At 42.4% G+C, this 17950-nt stretch overlaps 1 protein-coding gene across 3 annotated transcripts in view; it reads left to right on the top strand.

The window, feature by feature from the left end:
• Nucleotides 1-16051, top strand: part of ACSL5 (acyl-CoA synthetase long chain family member 5) — a 54903-nt gene extending 38852 nt beyond the window's left edge. For all 3 annotated transcript variants that reach the window (XM_050804363.1, XM_050804364.1, XM_050804362.1), the window contains exons 11-21: nt 305-382; nt 1517-1651; nt 4860-4994; nt 5830-5925; nt 9584-9656; nt 9938-10026; nt 10317-10433; nt 13023-13166; nt 13929-14030; nt 14455-14526; nt 14883-16051. In XM_050804363.1, coding sequence (XP_050660320.1) covers nt 305-382; nt 1517-1651; nt 4860-4994; nt 5830-5925; nt 9584-9656; nt 9938-10026; nt 10317-10433; nt 13023-13166; nt 13929-14030; nt 14455-14526; nt 14883-15023 — 1182 coding nt within the window. In that variant the 3' untranslated portion in view covers nt 15024-16051. The remainder of the gene's footprint in view (nt 1-304; nt 383-1516; nt 1652-4859; nt 4995-5829; nt 5926-9583; nt 9657-9937; nt 10027-10316; nt 10434-13022; nt 13167-13928; nt 14031-14454; nt 14527-14882) is intronic.
• Nucleotides 16052-17950: the final 1899 nt, after the last annotated feature.

The raw sequence follows: 17950 nt of genomic DNA on the forward strand, positions 1-17950 counted from the left end.
TAGAGCAGGCAGACACACACACACACACACACACACACACACACACACACGTTAAAGGCCTGAGTGTGGACAAACACCAGTGTGTTCTTTGTCTACAGGACTGTACATTTTCAAGCCTTGGTCTTTTAGGATCACTGTAAATTTCTACACTATATGCAGTTCAAGGCATCTCAGGTCTACACAGTGTACCACCTATACAGCTGTCTGTGGTAGTCCTGGGAGGAGGTAGTTTTAAAAACTCCATTGGAGATGAAAGTTGCCATGAATCTCATGTTGCCTTCTCTTGCTTCCCTGGCCTACATAGCATACTTTTGAGCCCACTCCCGACGATGTGACCATATCCTACCTCCCTCTGGCTCATATGTTTGAGAGGGTTGTACAGGTGAGTGTTCTATGTTCCTAGCAGTATGTGGCAAGGGGGTCCTGACTTGCTATCACATGTTTATTCCAAAGGCAGCTACACAGTATTTACTGTCCTCTCTCTGGTGTGAGAGGTCCAGGCAAGGAGTTGGCTCATGGGAGCTCTAATCGTGGTATGACCCTTCATTTCCTGCAGAGCCTTCCTCTGCTAAGTCTGCATGTGTCCGGGAGGATAGTACATGCTTCTGCCTTCATGGGGGTGTGTGAGTCTAGTGACATCACAGCTAGGAGCTTACTATCTGCCCTTAATTCTGAGCTGACACAAGACGTTGTCTTCTTTTTAAATTTTATTTTGGTTAGAATTTTTGAAAAGATCTAGGATTAGAGAAAAGGAAGTTCCCCACAGAGGATCAGGGAAGGAGCATTTGATCCACATAAGGTATGAGATGTCCCCCGTGAGAGTTTTTGCACCACACCTGAGTGTGTAAGGTGGTGCTGTCAGCATTGTGTGCACTGGAGGAGGTCTACTCTTCTGTGAGTGTACTCCAGGCTTTTCAGGCTATTTTGAGGCTGATTTGAGAACCGACAGCCGTGTCAGTCTTTCAAAAACACAGGTAGTGTGGTTGGAAAGTTCTCTCTCTGCTCCTCGCTACCCCCAAATGCCTCTTCAGCCAGCTCATGGTTGATGCCTAAAATGCCAAAATGCAAGATTCAGTTCTTTGGGCTAAAGTAATGTATCTGATTCATAAAAAATTGATTCTAAGAAACCTTAAAAAATATTTTAATGTAATTTATGAAATTGGGCTGGTCTTACGATTGAAGGCAGGTTCTGCTTTAATTGGCAGTGCTTTCTTAGTGCTATATAATGAATTGCGTCTTACAAAGGATGATTGTCTTAGAGACTGTCACACAGACCTGTGGTGGAGTCTGGGGGTCCACAAAGTCTCAATATCTGTCTCATCTGTCATGCCACCCCAGCAGAGATAAATATTCATCCTTTTTGGGGGGAAGGCTCTCAGAGTCCTGAATTGGCGGGGAGGTGCTGTGTAAGGAAAGTGTCTGTGTGCCTTAGCCCACTTCCCAAATTCCTTCCAAGACAGGTCCCCACTAAAGGGGTTGTTTGCCTCTAAGCTCTATAATTTGGTTTTGTTTTCAGACTGTTGCGTACTGCTGTGGAGCCAGAGTTGGATTCTTCCAAGGGAATATTCGGTTGCTGGCTGATGACATGAATACTTTGAAGCCCACATTGTTTCCCACGGTGCCTCGAGTCCTTAACAGGATCTACGATAAGGTACTAACTTTCCGCTGAAGGGACTCTGTGACTTCGGCCTGCATGAAGGAACTCTGTACTACTATGAGATTTACTCCACCTCTACCTCCACCCTCTACAAATATCTACGTAAAGCCATGTTTACAGGTCAAGCTATGAAAAACCATTATAAATACAATCCCTGCCAGGTACAGTGGCTCACTTCTGTGATCTCAGCACTTTGGGAGGCCAAGGCAGGCAGATTACCTGGGGTCAGGAGTTCGAGACCAACCTGGCCAACATGGTGAAACCCCATCTGTACTAAAAATACAAAAATTAGCTGGACGTGGTGGTGAGCGCCTGTGATCCCAGCTACTCGGGAGGCTGAGGCAGGAGAATTGCTTGAAGCCGTGAGGCGGAGGTTGCAGTGAGCCAAGATCATGCCACTGCACTTCAGCCTGGGCAACAGAGCAAGACTCCATCTCAAAAAATAAATAAAAATAAAATTTAAAAATGAAAAATAAATAAGTACAGTCCCCTTTTTCTTGGGCAAGATGACTTGGACCTGATCTGAAGAAAGAGCTTGACTCAGAGACTTATGGAGCCCCTCAGGGTTCAGCAGACATCTGGGGAAGCTGTTCCCTTGCTGAAGTGCCAGGCCTCATGATACACATTTCAGAGGCATCCTCTCATTGAATCCTCACAAAATCATAGTAAATCATACTTACACCTATTATTTCTAACTTATGACGAGGAAAATGAGCCTCGGAGGTTAAATAACCTGCCCAGAGTCACATTCAAAAGGGGTAAGGCAGAATCAAGCTTTCAGTAGTCTTGTTTCAGTAGTCATGTTAGCGAGTCATGCCGATGACTAGCACTGCTCTATTTTTCATTAGAAATTACAGAATGGTGATTCCTGTAATTCTGTCTTCCTCTTGCATTCATTAGCTGAGATTCTTCCATAAAACCTGGCGAATATTTGATTATTTTTATTTATCAATCTTCAGAAAAATGGATTTGTGTCTCAGCAATCTTCAAAAGTAGCCAATGAGATTTTCTCTGTGTATTTTTAGGAATTCATAATTTTCAGATTTGTTTTTTAAATTTCAGTCATTCTTTTTTTTTTTTGAGACAGAGTCCCACTCTGTCACCCAGATTGGAGTGCAATGGCACGATCTCGGCTCACTGCAAGCTCCGCCTCCTGGGTTCAAGTGATTCTCTTGCCTCAGCCTCCTGAGAGCTGGGACTATAGACGTGCACCACTACACCCATCTCATTTTTAAAATATTTTTTAGTAGAGAGGGGGTTTCACCATGTTGGCCAGGCTGGTCTCGAACTCCTGACTTCAAGTGATCCACCTACCTCAGCCTCCCAAACTGTTAGTCTTTCTTCTTGATCTTCTTATTGCCCCATCTTGGCAGTTGGAAACCCTCATCAAGTTGCTCGGGTGACCTTTTGACAATACCCCTGTAGCCTCTGATTGCTTCCTTGGTTTCTGGCACAAGTTGTCTCAACCTCATCTTGTATATTTCTCACCCAATTGTTAGATTGTCAGATTGCTTCAAGGAGCTATCAAAGCTATTTGAACCCAGGCAATATAGTATGTGATGATTCCTCAGGCTGGGATCCGTGAGGAAGTAATACATGGCCATTCTTCACGTGCTTTGGAACCCTCCCCCACCTCCCCAACCACCTCCGAGATTTTAACACTTCCTTTCACTATTAGGACTCTCAGCAGATGCTAAATGGGCTCCGGTGACAGGGCAGGCGGTGTTCTAGCAGAACTGATAACAATTCCAACAGTTTCTTACCATGCTATGCAATTATTAGATTTGGTTGTTATTATGGTTTTTGTTCATATGTTGTTGTTGTACTTTTTTTATTTTTCAGAGATAGTTATTGTGTAGTTAATACCTAATACACAGTTCACTTCCTGAATGTATTTTTAAAATGAAGGACTTTATTAGCACAGGTCTCTAATACTAACTCTTTATCAGTGACTTGTTGAGGGAGGGTAAGTCTTGTGAATGTTGAAGAAAGATAAATCTCTTTTAGATGAGGGAGGTTTCAAGAATGACATGATGCAGGAAGCATTTGAGCATGGATCTTGGAGAGAGATTATGACATATTGGTACAATGATAATGTTATAGGCATAAGAAGATGCTTATGTCCTAGAGCCCAATTTACATTAGAAGATAAAAATTATCACCCCTGCTTGCTGGAGGCCCAAAAATGGGGGTGTAAACATGGAAGATGGACGGAGAGGGATTCTCCAAATTTTGAACAAGAAAAAAGACTTCAATTGCCTTGAATCTGACTTCCAGTAGGGTGGAATCTTGAAAGCCAGCTACAGAGTTCAGGACTAAATTTTGGAAATAAGGGATCACTTTGAGCTGTACTTGGGGAAGCTGTCCTTTGGCAGGAGTGTGGTTGATGGAACATACAGTCACAGTGAGGCCACAGTCAGGGAGACCAGGGAAATCATGTGAGCTGGAAAAATGGTGTCAGAATTAAGCCCAATGGGAAGAAATAATTTTAGTAGGAAGAATTAAGTCCGGCCGGGTGCGGTGGCTCAAGCCTGTAATCCCAGCACTTTGGGAGGCCGAGACGGGCGGATCACGAGGTCAGGAGATCGAGACGATCCTGGCTAACACGGTGAAACCCCATCTCTACTAAAAATACAAAAAAAAAAAAAAAAGTTAGCTGGGCATGGTGGCCAGTGCCTGTAGTTCCCGCTACTCAGGAGGCTGAGGCAGGAGAATGGCATGAACTCAGGAGGCGGAGCTTGCAGTGAGCCGAGATCACGCCACTGCACTCCAGCCTGGGTGACAGAGTGAGACTCCATCTCAAAAAAAAAAAAAAAAGCAGATTCCTAGGCTGCCCTTTGACCTACTAAATGAAAAGCCCTAGAGGTGGTGCCCATTGAGCTGTTGTTTTTTTGTTTGTTTTAAATCTAGTACCCCCCAGGTGACTTTGTAGGCAGTCCCTCTTTATCTCAGTTGTCAAGTTGTTTCCCAAGGACTAAAAATTGGGGCAGTAAAGGGGAGGACTGGAGCTTTGCATTAAGTTCACTTCTTTCTGAGCATGGCCATAATTCTCTGGGCTCATCATTATTCGCAATCGAGTTCATGAGTGTGAGACTGTGAGACCACTTCCTTATGAAGCTAGAACACACTGTTTCTTGCTGACTAATGGCCTTGATGAGTATCTCCAATAGGTTTCCAACTAAAAGGAGCTATCACTCTGCAGGTACAAAATGAAGCCAAGACACCCTTGAAGAAGTTCTTGTTGAACTTGGCTGTTGCCAGTAAATTCAAGGAGCTTCAAAAGGGTATCATCAGGCGTGACAGTTTTTGGGATAAGCTCATCTTTGCAAAGATCCAGGTAGGTTGGACAGGTCCCGGACTGAAGCAGGCAAATACCTGGGCTGCCTTCTGACTCCACAGACCTTGCTTTTCTTCTGTTGCTTGAGCGTCACTTTAGCTAGAGATCCTTTCACACTTTTTGTCCACTGCTTTTTGAGATCTTTCTTGTACTACTTTACTACTAAAGGGAGTAGGTTTAAAAAAAAAAAAAAGAAGCAGGCTGAGTGTGGTGGCTCACACCTATAATCCCAGCACTTTGGGAGGCCTAGATGGGCAGGTCACCTGAGGTCAGGCGTTCAAGACCAGCCTGACCACCATGGTGAAACCCGCTCTCTACTGACAATAGAAAAATTAGCTGGGTGTGGTGGTGGGTGCCTGTAATCCCAGCTACATGGGAGGCTGAGGCAGAGAATCGCTTGAACCCAGGAGGTAGACGTTGCAGTGAGCTGAGATGGCACCACTTCACTCCAGCCTGGGCAGTAGGGCCAGACTCTATCTCAAAAAAAAAAAAAAAAAAAAAGAAAAATCTTTTATTTAAGTTCTAGCACTCTCTCTTATTTTCTTTGGTGGTCTGTTGAGATTATAAGCAATTTGAGGGGCTAAAGAATACAAATTATTTGAGAAATATATGGCTTCTGGTCCCAGCTATAGATAGCGATGACAATAATAGCTAACATTTTAAGTGCTTTTCTACAATCCAGACTGTATTCTAAGTGCTTTGTAAATTAACGTGAGAATTGATATCAGTTTAATTCTCATAACAACGCTGGACAGGCTATTATACCCACTCTACAGTAGAGGATGTTGAAGCCAAGAGAATAGGTTTTAGTATGTCTTTTGTTTCCACTGAACAGGCCAGCCTGGGCGGAAGGGTTCGCATAATCGTCACCGGAGCTGCCCCCATCTCCGCTCCAGTCATGACATTCTTCCGGGCAGCAATGGGATGTCAGGTAAGCCAAGCACCTTCTTTGAAAATAGGCCAGTTTACTTTTGCACAAACAAGCTCACTGTTTAAATAACAATGAAAACAACTAAAAGGTACCAAAATGAAAGTCACCTAAATTCTCAAAATCCAGAGAAAATATTCTTCTCATCATCTCTTCAGGCATCTGTGTGTAGAAACCTTCACATAAATAAAACTAGCGCTCTAAAACACTTGTTAACATTGCTCCTTGTCAAATAAAGCTCAGCATCATTTTAATGATTTCTCAATAGTTTATTGAATGTAGTTGACCCTTGAACAATGCAAGAGTTAGGATTGCCTACCCCCACGCAGTCAAAAATTCATGTATGATACTCGACTCCCCGGCCAGGCGCGGTGGCTGGTGCCTGTAATCTCAGCACTTTGGGAGGCCAAGGCAGGCAGATCACGAGGTCAGGAGATAGAGACCATCTTGGCTAACACGGTGAAATCCTGTCTCTACTAAAAATACAAAAAAATTAGTCAGGCGTGGTGGAGGGCCACTGTGGTCCCAGCCACTCAGGAGGCTGAGGTGGGAGAATGGCGTGAACCCGGGAGGTGGACCGTACAGTGAGCAGAGATCGCGCCACTGCACTCCAGCTTGGACGACAGAGCAAGACTCCGTCTCAAAAAAACAAAACAAAACCAAACAAAAAAATTGACTCCCCAAAAACTTAACTACTAGTAGACTATTATTGACTAGAAGCCTTACCAATAATATAATTAATCAACATATATTTTGTATATGTATTATATACCGTATTCTTACCATAAAGGAAGTTAGAAAAAAGAAAATGTTATTTAAAAAATCATAAGGACGAGAAAACATATTTACTATTCATTAAGTGGAAATGGATCATTATAAAGGTTTTCATCCTCACTGTCTTCATGTTGAGTAGGCTGAGGAGGAGGAAGAGGAGGGGTTGGTCTTGCTATCTCAGGAGCAGCACAGACAGAAGAAAATCCACCTATCGGTGGAGCTGTGCCGTACAAACCTGTGTTGTGCAAGGAAGGGTCAGCTGTACTCAAATAACTAATCTGTTAATGGACACTTGAGTTGCTTATGATATTTTTCATTGTTATAATCAATTAATCATTAATCTAGAATAAATCCACGCAAGGGATTACTGTGTCAAAAGTGTATGTCTCTGTGTGTGTGTGTGTGTGTAATAGTGTATATTATCAAATTTTCTTCCAGAAAGATGTTTGTTACACATTTCTGCAAGTACATCAGGCCTTATTTGCCCACGCTCTTGCCAGTGACAGACTTTATCAGTCATTTAGATATTAGCTAATCAGATAAATGAAAAATCTTATTAAGTTTTGTTTCTTTTATTTATACCAAGCATCTTTCTATTGCTTACTGACATGTGTATTTCATCCATGAATTATACTATTACTTCCTTATAGAAAAACAGGCAAAAGATAATTTGGTCCTTTTTTATATTTCTAAGAGTTCTTCACAGAGTAATACAGGTTGAGTATCTCCCTATTTGAAATGCTTGGGACTAAAAGTGTTTTGAATTTTGCATTTTTTTCCCAATTTTGGAATATTTGCATTATAAAACAGTTGAGCATTCTGAATCTGAAAATCCAAAATCTGAAGTGCTCCAAAAAGCATTTCCTTTGAACATCATGTCGGCACTCAAAAGGTTTTGGATTTTGGAACATTTTGGATTTCAAACATTTAGATTAGAATAGTCAACCTGTAATATTAACTTTTGTCGTATTGGAAAGATTTTTCCTAGTCTCATCATTTTTGCCCTGTGTTTTGCCATATAAAAATTTCCAATGTTTTTATAGTCAAATTAAATAATCTTTTATATTTGTAGGTTTTAAATTGCTTAGACAGGACTTCCTAACCCCTGATACTTCGTAAGACTATTTCACCCTTACTTTCTGGCAAACTTACCATTTTCCATTTTTTCCATGTAAGTCTCAGTTCCACCTGAAATTTGTGCAAGTGCTTGGTCATGCACATTGTCTCAATTTTTACCCAGATGGATAGTTTATTCATTCAACCAGCCATGCAGAGCATGAACAAAACAGGCACAGACTTTTCCTCATGAGTCCCCTATCCGTATAACCACAATCAAAAGAGACTCCAGATTGATGCCAAGGCCTGAGGCCCTGTAGTCTTTCAAATCAGTATCCTTGTAGCCATTTTTAATATTGTCCTTTCCTTAAGCCCCTAAAACCAATAGATCGGCAGGTTCTGTTGCTAACCCCCTCCCAGAAATGTCTTCTTTAAGCCTTCCTCTGTCTCCCAATTCTGCCTATCACAGGCCACACCCTCCTTTGCAGCAGCCTGTGAACTTGTTTCCTGCCCCCAGCCTCTCTCCAATCAAGATTATCTTCTATACCAGGGTTTGGCAAATTGCAGCACAGGCTAAAACTAGTCTGCAGCCGGCTTTTATTTTTAAAATATTACTGAAATACAGCTATGTCCATCCATTTACATATGGACTGTGGCTGCTTTCGTGCTATGTTGGCAGAGTCAAGTTTTGAGTCAGATACCAGATGGCTCACAAAGCAGAAAATATTTACTATCTTGGCCTGTACAGATAAAGTTTGCCAACTCTTGTTTTATATCACAATGGGAGCTATTTCCCTTAAAAAATGCTACTCCCCTTCTTCAGTTCCTTCAGTGATGCTCCATTGCTCAGGTTGAAGTTCAATTGCTATTGGGTTGACCATCACTTAGTGAATAACTTACATGTTCCCACCTACTTGAAATGCTGCATTTTCTTTCCTTTCCTTTCTTTCTTTCTTTTTCTTTTCTTTTTTTTTTTTTTTGAGATGGAGTCTTGCTTGCTGTGTCACCGAGGCTGGAGTGCAATGGCACAATCTCGGCTCACCGCAACCTCTGCCTTCTGGGTTCAAGCGATTCTCCTGCCTCGGCCTCCTGAGTAGCTGGGATCACAGGTGCATGCCACCAGGCCCGGCTAATTTTTGTATTTTTACTAGAGATGGGGTTTCACCATGTTGGTCAGGCTGGCCTAGAACTCATGACCTCAGGTGAATCTCCCGCCTCGGCCTCCCAAAGTGCTGAGATTATAGGTGTGAGCCACCATGCCTGGCCAAAATGCTTTTTCATGTAAAGTTCTATACTTTGGTCTATTTCCAGACCCTTTTGGTTTCTGAATGGCCAAAAGTGTTGGTAGTAAATACTTTGCAGCTTGGGTATGAGTTCAAGGTTTTTTGTTTGTTTGTTTTGTTTTGTTTTGTTTTGAGATGGAGTCTTGCTCTGTTGCCCAGGCTGGTGTGCAATGGCATGATCTCAGCTCACTGCAACCTCCTCCTCCCAGGTTCAAGTGATTCTCCTGCCTCAGCCTCTTGAGTAGCTGGGATTACAGGCACCTGCCATCATGCCCAGCTAATTTTTTTTGTATTTTTGTAAATATCGGGTTTCACCATGTTGGCCAGGCTGGTCTCGAACTCTTGACCTCAGGTGATCCTCCAGCTTCAGCCTCCCAAAGTGCTGGGATTATAGGCGTGAGCCACCGCCCCCTCTAATTTCAAGGTTTTAAGACACTAAGTGGTCTCGAACACTTAGAGACCTTGGTTTCCTCATGTCTTGGCCATAGCACATGGCCAGCTCACACTTTATCTTGAGTAAATCTACAAGCTCTTCTTTGGTTTCCCAGGTGTATGAAGCTTATGGTCAAACAGAATGCACAGCTGGCTGTACATTTACATCACCTGGGGACTGGACATCAGGTAAGTCCTCCATCTGCTGGGCAGGAGGTGCCATGGTTGGAAGAAAGGCTCTAACTGAACTAGGACTTTGGAGTTTAGATAACCTCAGTTCTCTGGACTAATGTGGCAAATGCAAAATTCAAGTATTGGGCCCAGGCCTGCCTACCTTGGCTAGTGTGCATTGGTGCCAGGTGATTTTTCAGTCTTACTCTTCTAGAGTCAAGTCATAAATATCTCAGAAATATGCCTGGAATTATCACTATGCAAGAGTTTCTCAGCTGATTCTGCGTGGTGTGTTCTAGGTCACGTTGGGGCGCCCCTGACTTGCAATTATGTGAAGCTGGAAGATGTGGCTGACATGAACTACTTTTCAGTGAATAATGAAGGAGAGGTGGGTAGGTCATGCCCTGTGGTCAGACAATCATGGTGGGGCGGTTTATATCAGAAGGAGCAAATAATTGTAAGCAAACTTGGATTTGGCCCCTTTGAGATCTTTAGCAAAGAATTAAGCACTCTGAACTTCACTTTCCTATCCCCTGTAGTGGAGACTAAGATCTGGTGCTCTTCACAGTGTAGTGGAAGCCATCAAATGATTTAAGGGGGAGCAGATGTTTCATAAACTGCCCACGCTGGGAGGAGCAGCCTTTGCTATTGTCACCGCCTTGTATGTCTGCTGTGCAGATCTGCATCAAGGGTACAAACGTGTTCAAAGGATACCTGAAGGACCCTGAGAAGACACAGGAAGCCCTGGACAGTGATGGCTGGCTTCACACAGGAGACATTGGTCGCTGGCTCCCGGTGGGTATATCGTCAGAACTCCTGGAAGTCTGTGCTAATGGACTGGGAAGAACAATTTGCTTATAGCAAGAGGGGCAGAAATGCAAGCAGGTTAATCAGCTGAGGCAGCTGGAGGGGATTAGATTTGTACCCTACCTGGCTTATGACTTCCTCATACTATCCAGAGAAGAACATACAGACTGAGGTGGTGGATCACCTGAGGTCAGGAGTTCAAGACCAGCCTGGCCAACATGGCGAAACCCCGTCACTACTAAAAATACAAAAATTAGGCGGGCCTGGTAAATGGGCACTTGTAATCCCACCTACTTGGGAGGCTGAGGCAGGAGAATCCCTTGAACCCAGAAGACAGAGGTTGCAGTGAGCCAAGATTGTGCCACTGCACTCCAGCCTGGGTGACAGAGACTCTGTCTCAAAAAATAAAAAAAAAAAAAAAAAAAAAAAAAACAAAAAAAAAACATACAATTAAAAGAATCTAGGTTAACTTGTAACTTAAAAGTTAAAAAAAAAAAAAAAGAATATAGGCTAGAAGTCAGGAGATTTGTGTTCTAGTTGCAGCTCTTCCATGGACCAACAATATGAAATTCTGAGAAAGTAATTTAATGTGTGAATAGGAGCTGCCAAAGCTAGAATTTTATAGAGATGCGGTCTCGCTGAGTTGACCAGGATGGACTCAAATTCCTGGCCTCAAGCAATCCTCCTGCCTTGACCTCCCAAAGTTCTGGGATTACTGGTATAAGCTACCACACCAGAAGTACCGCCAGAGACTACTTTCGGTATTTTGATCACACTGTTATCGAAGACACCAAGATGTAGACCAGTTGAAGTGTTTTCTTCCTGCCTTATTCCTTATCAAATATACCACCAGCAAGCAGTAAGTCAGTGATCCTAGCACTGTTTTTAGACCCAAACTGAAGGTGGGATTCTTTAATACATCAGGTAGACCTGGACATAAGAGTTGGCATGGGTCCCCTGCAATGGAATAGATTTGCTACCAGCCAAGGAAAAATTAGGTGACTTCTCCAGAAAAGGAGTAGGGAGATGTACTATTCTGTCCTTTTTTCCCCCGCCCCTTAACTTTTCTTGAGGCAGAAGTTGTCGTTTGAGGCCAAGTGTGGCAACTCAAGCCTATAATCCTAACACTTGAGGAGACTGAGGCGGGAGGATTGTTTGAGGCCAGGAGTTTGAGACCAGCCTAAGCAACATGGCAAGACCCTGTGTCTACCAAAACAAAACAAAAACCCAGAAAATTTTGGTTTGATAACGCTGTTGGTCCACAACTTTTGCCTCTTATGAGTGTCTTGGGATAAGTATCCTCCCTATTAATTCACAGGCATATCAAAACAAGGAAGAAGGATTTCTAAATCAAGTGTTTGCAGAGGCTAGTGTTTGTCTCTCATTGACCTTGACAGCCCCTTTCTGTGGAAGATACAGGGACATATTTTTAGCATAGCTTGATGATAATTAGCAGTAATTGCTATTTTCATAGGAAGAAAGGAAATTATTGCAAGGGCAGTGATGGGATTTTCCAAAAGATCTCCCCTCTCAAAAGTTTTGTCTTAACTATGTGCTGGGGAAGTGGGAATGTAACTAGAATTTAAAACTCCCTTCTTGCTCAATCAATATTTAAGATTTAAGTGAGATTTAAGGAATGCTTGACAATGTAACTTTTAAGAACACTGGTCCTAACGATGCATTTTATTGATTTGGGTTTGGTAGTTTGCTAACATATTTGTTTCTGTCTAGTAACAGGATTAAATAACACTCTAATAAGCCTAGGATGTAAGCAATAGATATGTCCCCACACCAGGGTTATAGAAGGTGGCACCTTATCAATCACTTTCAGATAATGAACGTTATGCTGAATTGATGGCTAATTTATTGAGTCTGCCTTGTGATAGTTCCAGAGTGGGTTTAGTTAGTCGCCCTACTTAGGGTGTTAGCATGTGGATTGTATTTGCCATTTATCCCAATTCTACAATTCAAATCCCTAAAGACCTAAGCTCCTCAGACCAATTAGTTCAGAGAAATGAAGCTGCAAATGACCTTTGGTGGCTGGTCGGAGTCCTCTCAGCCCTGTTGCTGTCCTAACAAGCCCAGTAATTGACTTGCTTGATTAGCACAGTGGAGCTTTTTGAGCTTACTCCCGGATCTAACAAGGAGGAAAACATAACAGGGAGTCAAGCGGTGGGAGAACTATTCATATCAAATCAAAAGTCTAAACAAAAGACAACACCTCTATCGCTGAGAGTTCTGAAAATGAACTAATTGGAAATTAGTGATTGGAAATTGAGAGCTGCGCAATTTCTTCCTTGGATGAGGCATCAATTTGCATAACCCCAGCAGATCCGGGAGACTTTCTCTGAGGCTGCGCATTGACTCTCCACATAGATATACAGTAAAGACAGGTTCTTGCTGCACGATGCTTCCCTCCCCTTTCCCCAAAGCCAAGAAAGAGAAATGAAAGACAGCTCAAAAGTCTCTGGGAGAAATCAGCTTTAGAGAAGAAAGATGACTGTGACTTCACCACTCTCCCCACTGATACCGTCTCTGTGGCTCAGAAATACTGATCCTTGTATCTGTCTCATGTAGAATGGAACTCTGAAGATCATCGACCGTAAAAAGAACATTTTCAAGCTTGCCCAAGGAGAATACATTGCGCCAGAGAAGATAGAAAATATCTACAACAGGAGCAGACCAGTGTTACAAATTTTTGTACATGGGGAGAGCTTACGGGTAATACATCATTTTAACAATAGCCCATTTCAGTCACAAACCATGCTGGTTCTTGTAGCTACAGGAAATGGGTATAGTTGGGTTCAGAATGAGAAGATCCAAGCTTATAAAACTAAAAAAAAAGTTACATTCCAACCTCAAATAAGGCAATTTCAATTAAAAAAATTTTGAAACTATGATGGACGTTGTACACAAGTCAGTAGAATTGTTTAGAATGGCTACACTAAAAGGTAATGATTCAGTAAAAAATGAGCTCCACATTGTACTTAGTTCCCATTCCTTTAGGAGTTCCTTAAGGCTATGTTTAAGTACAGTATGTATAAAACAACAAACTGTTGCAATATGTATAAAACAACAAACAAAAGTTTCATCAACAAACTGTTGTTTTATACATACTGTGCTTAAATATAGCTTTAAGGAACTCCTTATCCCAAAACAACAAACTGTTTTATACACACTGCGCTTAAACGTAGCTTTTGGGGGTTAAGGGAGAGTGGACCTGGACAAGTCAGAGATGCTTTAAGCTTAATGTTGACGGATCAGATTTGAATAGAACATCTTTGTAATGAGATATCGAGTGGGAAAATGGGATTACAGTTCCATGTGTATTGAAAATATATAGTGACAAAAGAACATTAGCACTGGATTTAGGGTTTTGAGGCAATAACTATTACAACGACATAATTCTGCTTTATTTAACTACTGGGGAAATCCCTACATGGCTTCTCTCATGCCCTTGCACCTTTTATTTCCTTTCCATAGTCATCCTTAGTAGGAGTGGTGGTTCCTGACCCAGATGTACTTCCCTCATTTGCAGCCAAGCTTGGGGTAAAGGGCTCCTTTGAGGAACTGTGCCAAAACCAAGTAAGTCTTGCCTAGGAAAGCTTTATGCACACCCATGGGTCCATCGTGGAGGAGAGGATGCCTCACCAGTTCCTGCATCTGTCACAAGTGGCTGCAGCCCCAACAGGCTGAATAGTTTTATGAGACTCGGGGATAGGATGGAGAGTTTAAAAAATAAAACTCTCTTTTCTATTTACAATAATATGTTCATTGTGGGAAAAGACTGGGAAAGAAGAGTAAAAATGCTATTCAGGGAAAACTGTTAACATTTAGATGTACCTTTTCTTCTTAGTTTTTCTTTCAATATTGGGCATATAATGTGCCCAGTTTTATATTCCTGCTTTCATACTGCACGGCTTTGCCAGGCACTCTGAGTTGGTTCACGCTTAGCCCTGCAGGCTCTGTTTGAAACAGCCATGCTTTAAGCGATGTTTTGTATTCTTAGGTTGTAAGGAAAGCCATTTTAGAAGACTTGCAGAAAATTGGGAAAGAAAGTGGCCTTAAAACCTTTGAACAGGTATGTACTACCACTGATGTTATACTGGCCTCTCATCATATTAGAAAGTTTTGTTTCAAGTTTCTATCTCATGAGGTTTAAATATATAATTTCTAAGGAATTGATTATAGATTTTGTGCCATTAACTATAAAATGATCTTTCGTAGTTATTTGTCCTTTTTTTGCTGTTTATTATCCATTCTGCCTTCTCCCTACTCATTTCTTTCTCAAATTATGTTTATGGGAATGGGCATGTGTTACTATTACCTTTACCCTTTCCCTGCATCAACCTCACTTTTTTCACAGAGCACTCGGCGGGCTCTGCAGAGAAGTCCAAATCACTAATGAGCATGGATGTGTGTGTGTTCATCTTCCAGGTCAAAGCCGTTTTTCTTCATCCAGAACCATTTTCCATTGAAAATGGGCTCTTGACACCAACATTGAAAGCAAAGCGGGGAGAGCTTTCCAAATACTTTCGGACCCAAATTGACAGTCTGTATGAGCACATCCAGGATTAGGATAAGGTAGTTAAGTACCTGCCTGCCCACTCTGCACTGCTTGTGAGAACATGGATTAAAAACTATTCTTACATTTGTTTTGTCTTTCCTCCTTTTTTTTTTTTTTCTTTTGCCTACTTAACTCTAAAGCCATAGCTTTTGTTTTATATTGAGAGACATATAATGTGTAAACTTAGTCCCCAAATAAATCAATCTCGTCTTTCCCATCTTCAATGTTGCTAATATTAAGGCTTTAGGGCTACTTTTATCAACATGCCTGTCTTCAAGATCTCAGTTTATGTTCTGTATCCTTCCTCATGATTTCCAACCTTAATACTATAAGTGACCACAAGTTCAAGGGTCAAAGGGACCCGCTGTGCCTTCTTCCTTGTTGCTTTGTGATAAACATAACTTGCCAACAGTCTCAATGCTTATTTACATCTTCTGTTCAAACTAAGATATTTTTAAATTCTGAAAAACTGCTTATAATTCATGTTTTCTAGCCACTCCACAAACCACTAAAATTTTAGTTTGAACCTATCAGTCATGTCAGTCATATCTATGAGATAAATTTCTCTGATGCTCTTCTGTGTAAATTAAATTGTGTACTGAAGGGAAAAGTTTAATCATACCAAACATTTCCTAAACTCTCTAGTTAGATCTCTAACTTGGCAGTATTAAAAATTGGGCCTACGACATATTGTTCAAAAGGAATGCTGTTTTCAAAGCGTTATTTATAGTAGCAACTGGGGAGTAAATCTGTCCGCTACAGTTTGCTGCTGAGCTGGAAGCTGTGGGGAAGGCGTTGACACGTGCGCACAGTGAACTTTTCCAGTAAATGAAGCAAGCACTGAATAAAAACCTCCTGAACTGGGAACAAAGACCTACAGGCAAGCAAGATGCCCACACAACAGGCTTATTTTCTGTGAAGGAACCAACTCATCTCCCCCACCCTCGGATTGGAGTTCCTGCTCTGCCTTATCCACAGATAACACACGTTGCTTCTACTTGTAAATGTAGTCTTTAAAATAAACTATTGCAGATACTTATGTTGTGGTGTTTTTTGCCTCATGGACCATGATGAAAATCAGTCTTAAACAAGGAGCCCTTAAAAATCAAGTACAGTATTTGTTCTTAAACTTGGCTACACGATAGAATTATCTAGGAAGTTTAAAAAGACACTAATGCCCAGCACTTTGGGAGGCTGAGACGGGCAGATCATGAGGTCAAGGGATCAAGACCATCCTGGCTAACACGGTGAAACCCCATCTCTACTAAAAATACAAAAAAATTACTTGGGCGAGGTGGCGGGCGCCTGTAGTCCCAGCTACTCAGGAGGCTGAGGCAGGAGAATGGCGTGAACCCGGGAGGCGGGACTTGCTGTGAGCAGAGATTGCACCACTGCACTCCAGCCTGGGCAAAAGTGCGAGACTCTGTCTAAAAAAAAAAAAAAAAAAAAGACACTAATGCCTGGGGTGCCACTCCAGAGATTCTGGCTTAAATGGCCGGATACAGCCTGGGCACTGGGATTGTTAAAGAGATCCCCAGATGATTCTAGTCTGCAAACAGGTTAACTACCAAAGAAAAGTTCTGAAGACCAACCCTTCTTATACAATAGCTGTAAAGAATAAAACAAACACCAGCTGAGCCAAAACTCCAACTGAGCCCAAGTCATATCCATTCTCTTACCATCTTTGTTGTACTCTAATTAATCTTGAATATTAATAGTATTCGTTTCTGGCCTCCAACTGGAGTTAAAGAGAATGTTCTTGGATGGGCTTTCTAGACTTTGAGCCCAGAAAAGCCAAAGAAATGTCTATTCTTGAGTATCTGAAACAAAAGGGTAGGCAGGAATTAACTTTTAAGTCTAGCTCCCGTTATCACTTTAACCTTCTCGCCTTCACTTCCTTTCCTTTTCTCCCCTCACTCATTCTAGCTGAACCTCACCGGTTACCGTCCTGTGTATCAAACATGCCAGACACAGGTCCAGCCTGTTTTTGTTCTTACTGCTGTCTCTAAAATGCAAATATCCCAAAGCACATGACTTGTCCCCTCATCTGCTTCAAATGCCAACTCAAGACTGTCCTACCTTCTTGCTTCACAATAACATGACTCCATCTTACATATATTTTACTTGTCTGTTCACTGCCGAATTCCCAAGTGCTCTTCCCTTATCCTTAACTATTACAAGCCTGGCCCCCAAAGCGTCACATTCCCTGCCTTGGAAAGGTTTCTGAAGTCCAGAGAAATAGGCTTTCTCTTTCCTTCTGTGATTCTACTCTTACGTTTAGACAAGCCCAACTTAAGCATTCAAGTCCACCAGCTAGGATCCTACCACTCAGATTCAGTTTTTTACTCAAGGGTACATGAGTACTTTGGTATCACTATGTGTAAAGTCTAGAACACTACTGCCATGGGATCCTTGGGGTGTTGCTTTACCAGCTGGAACCCTCTATGGCTGGCAGCCCAAAACCCGGAGGGGGCCTAGGCAGCAGGGCGCCGGTGTGTCAACACCATTCAGAGCTCACGAACACCTGGCCAGATCCCGACAGCACCCGGGCTTGGCCTCACCTTTACTCCAGAGCGAGTGCCAGGAGCAGGGAGAGGCCAGGTGGTTGGTGGTGGTGGTGGTGGGGGGGTTCCCCTGGGCCCCTTAGAGCACAGGGATGCCCAGGTCTGCAGCCATGACTGGGCAGCTGTAGCTATGCTTGGCTCCTGCCTATCACGGCTCCCCCTCAACCCCCTTTGGGCCACTGCTGCCATCCACTGCCATCACTATGACCACAATATCCCGTTAATAGGGTTAATATGTTGAAGCAAGTGTGTCATGTCTTGAGACATGTTTTAAGATGCCAATTGTCCACAGGGCAGCAGAGCAGTTTTTCCATAAGGAACTAGGATGAACCTTTTTAGTTGGCAAAAAGAAAAATGCTTTAAGTAAAAACTGA

The sequence above is a fragment of the Macaca thibetana genome, chromosome 9 (assembly GCF_024542745.1).
Source record: "Macaca thibetana thibetana isolate TM-01 chromosome 9, ASM2454274v1, whole genome shotgun sequence".
Lineage (NCBI taxonomy): Eukaryota > Metazoa > Chordata > Mammalia > Primates > Cercopithecidae > Macaca > Macaca thibetana.